Source organism: Glycine max, chromosome 1, assembly GCF_000004515.6.
Source record: "Glycine max cultivar Williams 82 chromosome 1, Glycine_max_v4.0, whole genome shotgun sequence".
In the NCBI taxonomy this organism is placed as follows: domain Eukaryota; kingdom Viridiplantae; phylum Streptophyta; class Magnoliopsida; order Fabales; family Fabaceae; genus Glycine; species Glycine max.
The window spans coordinates 33607621-33618610 of NC_016088.4; the positions used below are offsets into that span (position 1 = coordinate 33607621).

A 10990-nucleotide genomic window follows, 5' to 3' on the forward strand; every position below is an offset into this window, starting at 1 on the left:
TTTAAATGTATTATACATTTTTTTGTTTATTGATAGGTATACATTTTTTCTTTGTAACTTATGTCAGCTTGTTTGTACCACATGGGGCGGATATGCAATGGATTTAATCCTTAAGCGGTCGTTACAACAGGTGTATCAAAGAATACAACCTGGTGTAAGACAACCTTCTTAGCACATGTTGGTTCTATAGTCATTGTTAGGTTTAGTATTCAAAACATTAAATTCTATCATTGTTAGTGGTATTGTCATTGTTGTTCGACATTGTTAGGTTTAGTATTCAAAACAATGAATTCTGTCGTTACTGTTAAAGAAACAATAATAACTCAATCTGTGTTAGATTAAATGTTAACACTCTAAATGGGTTTCTTCTTAATACTGCTGCACTATTACAACCGTAATCGGTCGTTCAAAACAGAACCATAGTTCAAGATTCTCAGAGCTTGTTCACAAGTGTTAATACTGTAGAAAGGCCTTAATCAAACCCAAGTAACATAAGAGGGTATCCACGGGATCCAACAAACTTATCCTAACTTAAACCTTAAGAACAAGGTTGATTTTGATGGTGGAGGTAATGCCACGGGCGTATGTGAAAATAAATTTTAGCATAAGCAGTTCTATTGTGGCATTAGGCAACGTGGCAAATGATACGTGAGCTGAGGAAAGGATAAAAATGCTTTTTCTTCATAGAAATACTTCCCTGCTACACATGTTGCTGATTTTTCTTCATATTACTCCTTCCAAAAAAATCAACTAAGTGTTAATTAAAAAAGTTAGTCAATGTCATTTAATTCTATTATTTATATTTAAAAATTATTTTTTCTCAAAAGTTGGTCAAGAATAAAAAGGAGTCAATGAACTGAAAATTGTAATTAATTGAAAGATATTTTTGAAATGATATAATTAAATAGAGTAAAAGTAGTTAAAATTTGTTATATTTAAGCCTTTCTTTTTTATTGCCTATAATTGAGTCTAGAGTAGTATTTCTTAGGGTTTATTAAGTTTTTAATCCCATAACTTTTTCATATTCCAAATTTTAGTCCTTCAAATATTTTATGACACTTTTTATTTCTATTTATTTTTCATCAATATTTTTAGTTCTTCTGTTTGTCCATTTTTAGTTTCATTTTTTTATTACTCAAGTTAGTTCATGTTTTGTTCATTTTTAGCCCCTCATTTATTTTATATTTGGGGACTAATTTTGAACAATAAAAATAAATGAGAGACTAAAACTGAGCAAAAAAATTAGAAAGACTAAAAGTGCTAACAAAAAATTCATTTTTTAACAAAAATTTAAGAGACTGAAAATTAAAAACTTGAGAGACTATAAACTGAGTTAACTGCATAGTCTCTTTTCAAGCATACACGGCTTTATTTTCCATTTGTATTTAGATAAAAAAAGGAGAAATTACAACCATACCATGCTCTCAGCATGTTACATATAGTTTTGGATAAATTATCTCATTAATTCCTTTTTTTTATTTATATTTTTAGTTTCTTAACTTTTTCTTCTTCTTATTTTTAGTTTCTTAACTTTTTTTCATCCTTATTTTTTTTATCATTTTAAAGGATTAAAAATAAGATGAAAAAAGTTAAAAGATTAAAAATAAGAATAAAATATGTTAAAAAAATTAAAAACAGATAAAAAAAATCAACGACTACAAACATAAATTTTAAAATGTTTAAAGACCAAAAAATAATAAACTCTGTATATCTGCTGAATAGACAAGACACCTATACAACAAACTAAACTTTCATAGTTCATTTGGTCTAACATATTAGTACAAGATTTTTGAATACTTTTCCTTCTTAGCCTTTGGGACAAAGCGCTTTGGAAGAACCTTTTTACAGTTCTTGAGAATCCGTTTCATCCGGTACTTAACAGCCATATAAATGGGGAATTGCGTGCATCATCCCAAATACGGCAAATGGAAAGAAGGTGACACCATACACCAAACTTGTGACCCACTTGTATGCTCTCCAACCTCAAAGTAAGCAAGATAGTGGAACTAAATGAGCATCATCACTGAAACCAATGAGCATGCAAGTGCAGCAACATCAGTGATGGTGAAGAAAAGGAACAAAGGAGAGTCAAGGAAAACGGGAACACCATTGTCATTGACACCACCTGGGACAGTGTAGGCAGCTGCAAGGGCCACAGTGGCAACAAGGACTGCCACAGCTGGACATGATTGAGCAGTGCCCTTTATTCAGTCTTGTGCTTCCTTCAGCATTTCTTCATGCTCTATATCGAAAAGCTCACTTGCCTTTAGCTTGCCAATGTTGCTGTGCAATATTTAAATGAGAAGGAATTGCCCTCTTTACTCGCTGTATATATCTCAACTAAATAATAATTACTGTTATTTATATGGGTTAAATGACATTTTGGTCATATATATATATATATATATTAGTCTTTAATTTTTTTTTTGTTTAAGACTTTTTAAAGATTTAATTTTTATTTTATTTTAATGACCATTATCAAGTAAAAACGTTAATGTTAACTGATAACATAGTAAAGATGTTGACAAATTGATTGCCTTGCTATGTCATTAAGAAATCATTAAATGTAATTTATTTTGATAAAATATTTTTAAATCCCTCATCAATTAGTTTGATATAATGAGATTTAAAAATATAATTTACCAAAAAAAAATTATGTGTGATTATCTTGTTAGACTTCTTGATATTATTAAGACAATAGAGATTAAAACAAAACAAAAATCTTTAAAGGACTAAAATTAAAACAAAGATCTATAAAGAACTAAAATAAAAAATCTCTTATTTTGTAGGAATCAAAAGGTTATTTAAGTCTATTTATAGTTAAGCTTTTTTTATAAAGGTTATTTATAATGTTCATTTACTATTTTTTTTATATATATATATAGGCATTCATTTACTTATTTGTAATGTACAAATATAATTAAATGAAAAATGATAAAAAAATACATTCTTTTTTTCTCATTTCTATTTTATTTTCTTTTATATCTCCTTTTCTGTATTATTATATAACTTGTTAGTTATTACATTTAGGCTTGATTATTAATTTGATTCCCAAATTATTGTAAAAGATTCAATTTGATTTTAAAGTTTTTTAAATGTTCAATTTGGTCCTCAAGCTTTTTTAAAAATGCACCAATTTGATCATTTTCGTCCAATTAATTTGACACTATTAGAAATGTAAACTTTGACGATTTTCGCTTACCAATAGTGGTGGTTGTTAACGGTTGATAAACCACTTTTGGGATGATATTTTGTGAGTTTTTGTGTCATTTGCATGTATTTTTTTCTTGACAGAACTCACAATTGAATGTTAGTTTTGTCTTAAGAAGTATAATTGCTCAATTAAGTGAAAAGGGCAAAAAATTGCAATTATACATGAAGATTTGAAGACTCTGTCACATAGCCACGACCTTAGTGCATCCAGCATGACCATGGTGAGCATAATAGTCATGGTGAGATGACAACACCCCTCTACAAATAATGTTAGCATATTTCGATAATGGTTGTAATAAACTCACTATGGCTGTAGTCATGTTATGATGATTGTAGTCAATTGATCACACCCGAGAGTTTCATGTCAATAATTTTTTTACTACAACCATGATGGATTTCAATACGATCGTAGTGCGCCTCAAACGAGTTTGTTATCTTAGGAAGCTAAAAACACCTTTTATCATATTTTTTAATTAGAAAACACTTTTGAGGGTTGTAAGGCGATGGAAACACCTTAGGATAGATCATGATCATTATTCTTCCCTCGTGGTATGTCTAAGCTAATTTTTTTATAGGCTTTCTAGTTTTACTTTGATCATGAGCAGCTAGTCACGCTAGTCCAGGGGTTATAATGTATTTGTCTAATTGTATCCCTTTCTCTATTCTTAATGAAATTCCTTAATGTTTTTATGTTAATTAATTTTCTACCTTTTCTTATTGTTTAATTGACAATTGATCAATCCTATGTTTAATCGAATGTATTGTGGTGATCATTTACGTATGTTAATTTTCAATAGATTAGTTAATCTTTAATTGATCATCCTTTAGATTGATTATATCATTTGACTTAAAATAAACACTAAAGTATTGATTTAAGGCAAATAGCATTATTTGACCTTAATCATAGACTTTATTTGGCTTTGAGAATCAGTAATTAACTATAAGAGAAACTTCATTAGAATTAGGATTGATAAAAATTAGTATTAGTAAATCGTAATACCTGATCATTATACTATCACTTAAATTTCTGCTTTGCAATTGTTTATTTTTTTCTTTTAAAAAATAAAAAATAAAAAAATATTTAAATATTCTTTTTAGTCATCTCAATTATTTAGTTTAATAATTTTAATTGTTTGAAAATATAATTGATTTCTAAGGTTTAACATCCAAACTTTTAGTCTATTTTATTACTACTACTACATAGAATATACTTATTCTTTTTGCGGGTGAGGCGGCTGATGAAGTGCTTGTCGGAAGGGCGTGGACAACAAAGTCACTCTTCCTCCACCTCGTATGTTAATTTTTAATTTAAGAACAATAATAAATATAATAATGGTTGAAAATTACCATTATTTTCAAACAAAAACTGTCAGGATTTGCATTTCTAACGGATTAGTTTAATTGGAGGAAAAGAATCAGGTATTTTAGAAAAACTTTAATCTTTTAAGAAGTTATGTAAGCCTTGCATTTATTATTTTCTTTCTTTATCTTTTTTTCTTTTTATTTTTCTCCTCTTTCCATTTAAAAATAATATGGTCCTTTATCGTAACTCAAATCACATTAACCAGTAATACTAATTGTAAAAATAATGAAAATAAGGCTTAATTGTTGGTCCTTAACCCTTATTATTTTTGTTATATAAAAAACCCTGATTAATGTGATATATTTATTCCAATTTTATCAAAAAAATTCTTATTCAGTAATATTTTTTACATTTATTTTTAATGTGAAATACCTATTCCAATTTTATGTCATAATAAATGCATTTATCTTGAAAAAATTAATAATATATTTATTGAAATTAAGAAAAAATAAGAATATTTTTGTAAAATTGGTCTCTAATAAATACTGTTATCTTGAAATACTTATTGTTTTTCTTAATTTGTGTGGGGGAAAAAACTTAAACATCAATCATTTTAAAATGAAGAAAATACTATCTAACACACTATTTCTATTCTTCTCTTCACTATATTATGATTAAAGTTTATTGAAAATTATAAAAATATTAAAGATTCATTAAATAAGATGTTAGACTCCAAAATTAGGTGATTTTCAATTAATTTAAACTAATAGAAGAAAAAGTGTTAAAAAAAAGTATATTAAAAGTTATCAAACAAAGTAAACTATGCAAATTATACTCTTAACTTAATTCCCATCCAATAAATAATAATTTAGTCAACAACTCCTTATTGAAATGTCATTAGCGGCAGTAACATTGACACAAAATTACTTAAGCTTTTTAAAAAACACACACACACACATACATACATATACATATACATACATATATATATATATATATATATATATATATATATATATATATATATATATATATATATATATATATATATATAATGGTCTATTTATTTTTGAATTTTAAGGTGATAACTTCGTTATATTATGGCATATTGTCTTTTATTATTTTTTATAAGTAATAGCATGTAGTCTTAAGATCGTATTAATTTATTGAATAACATGGAAATTTTGCAAGCGGATGATTCAAAAGAATATTGTATTATAATCCTGAAATTTTTTTATGTTTTAGTGAGTGTTATAGTATTAAATTAAAGATCTTGATTTATTTTTAAAAATAAAGATATTATAAAAACCACAAACAAAAGAAATTTGCACTCCTTTAAAATATTAAATTATACTATAAAGAAGTTGTATTCTTTTTTAAAGACATGCATTACTTTTAATAAATTATTGACAATATATATAATTAGTTATTTTTTAAAGTAGTTTATTTTAAAATAATTAAAGTTATTCAAATCTTCTTTTATATATATATATATATATATATATATATATATATATATATATATATATATATATATATATATATATATATATATATATATATATATATATTAACTATGTCAGGGAATAAATTGAATGATTGTTATTTTATATATTAATAGTGAAGTGTTAGAAACTTTATATAATTATAAAACATTGATAAATAAAATAAAATAAGATTTGACAAGTTATATTAAATTAAATTTTTAATATCAATTTTTCCTAAAACCTTCAAATTTGCAGAAATAGCCGACATTTGAGTACATAAATTATGTGAAAGGATATTTTTTTAAAATATATTTCAAAAGTATACATTTAATATGATTTTGTGCATATTTAAATCAAATATTAAATCATCATCAATTAATTTATTATTTTTTAAAATGATTTATATAATAAAAACATTCAATCTAATAGCTAATTTTGAATGAATGTTTTTGGAAAAATATTATTAAATGATGTAACATTAAATTTAAACTTGTAATTTGTTCTCTCTTCAATACTATTTTTTATTATTCAACAACATATTGAATACATAACTAAATTGATTTAACTATTGATTAATAATTATACATTACCTCAATTGTTTGTATTCAGTCTTTTTTTAAAAAAACTTAATAAATCACTAATATAATTAAATTTTTTATAATTTCAAATATGCATCTACCTATTGGGTATAGACAAATATATCTTCTAAGGTAAACTAATTAATGATTTGGATTACTACCAAAATTCTCAATGAATTTGAAATATTTATTTTCTAGACAAGTAAATAGTTTCAAATTAAATATACATATTTGAAACAATTAATATTACAAAGAATTCCAAATATTAATTAATATAACGGTAAAAGATTTCTTTCCTAAGAAGGAAAGTTGATAGTATTCTTCTGTCGTATCCAAATTCGTATAAATGTCTTTATTTTTCCCCATAGATGTTAATAAATTAATGAGAAAAATTGACTAAACATTAGTAACTATATAAAAATAAAACAAAACGAACTTTAATAAATGACAACATTTTTTCTTCCGATACTTTTCCTTGTATATATATCTCGTACTCTTTCATCAAAGGTTGCCCATCAATAATTTGCACACCTTTGAATGGGAAACTAGTTTTAAAATGTTTGAAGGAAAATGTAACCCACTTATGATATATTAATAAAAATCAGAGAAAAGATTTTTAAAAAAATCCCACAGTCAAAGAAAAGCATAAAAAGTTGAAGCATATTATAAATAGGTTTATAGGGATGAGGAATAAGGATTGATATATAAGACCAAACCAACAATTCATTTCCTCATTCTTTCTCTTTCTCCTTGCGTCAAGAGTAGTGTACCCTCTGTTTTGTGAGGAAAAACATTATTAAATTTATCAATATTCAGTACTGTGTTTCTGCATCTCCAATTGTCTCATGGAATTCTCCTCATCATCTGTGAATCGCTCTTCTTCGTTGTTGAGCAATATAAACGATGTATTAGATGATGTTTTGGGAGAAATATTCATGAGACTTCCATTTAAATCTACCACAAAATGCAAGTGTATGTGCAAACGTTGGTCGGGGAGTGATTTGAAGTTCATCATTTCCAACAAAATTTGTGTCTCACCAACAGTCACTCATCAATGCCTACTTAACCTTTCTTTCACCCCACCAACTCATCCTCACTTTCTTCCCACAAGATCCTAACCGGAATATCCAAACGCACAAGGATACTTTATCTCCAAATCTACTCGTAAATGGGAACGTGTGTGGTTATTCTAATGGTTTATGAGTCGTAGAAACAATTACATGTCTGGTAAGGGTTACTTTGTGTATGACCCCCTCGATAAAAGAATGCACACACATACACCACTAAAAAAGTTATTTTTTACGACCCATTTTAAGACGATTATATGAAACCATCTTAGAATGTCACGTGGTGACAATTTTATAGATAATAAAAGTTATACAACAACGGTTTTATCAAAACCGTCTTAGAAATTAAGTATTTAAAATATTCATTTGAAATATCGTGCAACTTCTTATTTTGACCCATCCTCTTTCGTACACCCTTAATTTCTTTGCGTACTCCAACCTCCTCCGTGCCCTAGAAGCTTCCGTAGACTCCTTCTCCCGCTCAACCCCCACCTCCTGTCCCTCACCCTCAAACTCTGCCTTTTTTAACTCTTCCCTTTCTCCTCCCTACTCCAAACCATCGTCCTCTCTCTCCGCCACAAACTTTGCCATGGCACCCACTACCTTCCCCCGGAGTCCCACTCCCTCCTCCACGCCCTCCACATGTCCTTTTGCTCTGGCGACACCCACCTCACCAAGACCGTCCACGCCATGCTCCTCAAATGCGATGAAGAAGACACCCATCTCTCCAATGCCCTCATCTCCACTTACCTCAAACTCAACCTCTTCGCCCACGCCCTTCGCCTCTTCCTCTCCCTCCCTTCCCCCAATGTCGTCTCCTACACCACCTTCATCTACTTCCTCTCCAAGCACCGCCATCACCACGCGTTCCATCTCTTCCTCCGCATCACCACTCGCTCCCACCTCCCCCCAACGAGTACATATACGTTACCGTTTTAACCGCCTGCTCTCCACTCCTCCACCACTTCCATTTCAGCCTCTAGCTCCATGCCGCTACACTCAAAACGGAGCACTTTGACTCCCCCTTTGTCGCCAACGCCCTTGTCTCTCTCTACACTAAGCACGCCTCTTTCCACGCCGCGCTTAAACTCTTCAACCAAATACCACGCAAGATTGTTTGAGGGAATGCCAGTCAGGGATGTTATAACTTGGACTGAGATGGTCACAACGTATATGGAGTTTGGATTGGTTAATTTGGCTTTGAAGGTGTTTGATGAAATGCTAGAGAAGAATTTTGTGTCTTATAACATGGTTCTGGCTAGGTTCTATCGAAACGAGCAAGGTTTTGAGGTGATGAGGTTGTTTGTAAGAATAGTGGATGAGGGTTTGGAATTGACAAATTTTAGTTTGACTAGTGTTGTTGATGCTTGTGGATTGCTTGGTGATTACAAGGTCAACAAGCAGGTTCATGGGTTTGCGGTGAAGTTTGGGTTTGGATCGAATGGTTATGTTGAGGCTGCGTTGCTTGACATGTACACGAGGTGTGGGAGGATGGTGGATGCTGAGAAGATATTTTTGAGATGGGTGTTGGAGGAGTTTAGCTTTGTGGTTTGGACGACAATGATATGTGGCTATGCTCGGAATGGACAATCGGAGGAGGTGATTTATCTTTTCCACGTTGGTCGATCGGATGGAAAGGTGATTATGGATGAAGTTGCAACAGCTTCAATGCTTGGTCTTTGTGGAACTATTGGTCATCTTGATATGGGTAAGCAAATCCATTGCCATGTGATATAGTTACGCGTCGCCAAGTTATCTTAGATTAATGGATTTGGTTCAATAATTGAGTTGCGTAATTTGACGGTAAGATGTCATTTGCTGTGATTATACTTCTGTGTGATATTCATTAAGTTGTAATTATACTTTTGTGTGATATTCAATTAAGTGAAAAGCATCTATGATAGTTTTTGCATGGAAAAATGAATACATAAACTACCTTATCTCCTTTATATGTAAGATATATAAGTATTTAATTTTTAGGCATTTTATTGGTTGTTCTTTAGTTTCTTAGACCTACAAGTATGCTAAATTCAAGGGAAAACACAGAAGAAGAATACTATTCTGGAAACAGGAGGGGGAGGACTAGAGAGGCTAGCAAAACAACAATAGGGACTCAGGCATTTATATATATATATATATATATATATATATATATATATATATCAATCCTTTTGGTTCAACCAGCTATACAAGGAAATGCAACGTGTCAAGAGGATGCAACTTGGTCCAATTTTTGGATTTGCTACGTGGGGAAAATCCTAGCCGCGTGGATTTATTGATAATAAAGGTTTGCGTGATTAAATGTGTATTGTTTTTAATTTATTCTTTCGTTCTTAGAAAAGCCTAACCGGCATTTTCTCCATTTGAATAGTGTTTTATGCTTTATGGTACTTGGTTTGGTCTACTTATATTTCGGACTTTGTATATGGATTGGAAGTGTTTTAGTTATGAGGCACATAAAGGATGCTTGATGCATTCAGGAACTAAACTGACTACTGATGATCAATGCATGGTTGCAACTATTTAGTTGCAATTATGTGATACAATATGCCCTGGCTCTGGCATGTATGGTGCCAAGCTATTCATTTAGAACTTTCAGATAGAATAAAAAAAAATCAATGGTTTAAAAAATAGGTTGTTTATTTTTTGTTTGAGTGGTTCTGCATTTTCCTTGGTGCTTGCTAGTAATGTACAACTCTTGCATTATTGCACTGAATGAGATTAGATAGTATGAAACTAGCCACCATTTCAAAAAGCATGTGTTATGTATACAACTATTCATTATGAAGGGATTTTCCATTTCTATACTATCAAAAAATATTCTCTTACTTGCACTAAATATTTAAATAGATTTTTTTATAGGATAAACTGTACCTCTTATTCGCAATTTGGCTATGAAAAAATATTTGATAATATAAAAGTTTCTATATATTTTATCTTATCACTATTAAATATTTTGATGATTTGTAGCTTAAATTGATTTTCCTTAACCATAAACTTAGGTTCATTTTATTTGTAACCTTGTTGTTTGATTCTTGCTAGTATTATTGCATTTTGTATTTTATGCTAGATTTATGCTTAATTTGTGATTGATTCAATTTAAGGAATGTGAAATTGTAATTTCCAATTAACAACTTTAATTATATATTATATATTATATATTATATATATTTACACGTTACTGTAGTAATTATTTATTATATATTATATGTATATTTACACGGTTAATCAACTTGCCTGAGTTGTACATTAAGTAATATATATATATATATATATATATATATATATATATATATATATATATATATATATATATATATATATATACACACACGTTACTTT

General features: G+C 29.2%; 1 protein-coding gene across 1 annotated transcript; it reads left to right on the forward strand.

The window, feature by feature from the left end:
- Nucleotides 1-7950: 7950 nt before the first annotated feature.
- Nucleotides 7951-10279, forward strand: LOC102659807 (pentatricopeptide repeat-containing protein At5g03800). Its single transcript, XM_006573244.4, has 2 exons — nt 7951-9356; nt 9652-10279. Exons 1-2 carry the CDS (start codon nt 8636-8638, stop codon nt 9657-9659), a joined length of 729 nt encoding a protein of 242 aa, XP_006573307.1. The 5' UTR covers nt 7951-8635; the 3' UTR covers nt 9660-10279.
- Nucleotides 10280-10990: the final 711 nt, after the last annotated feature.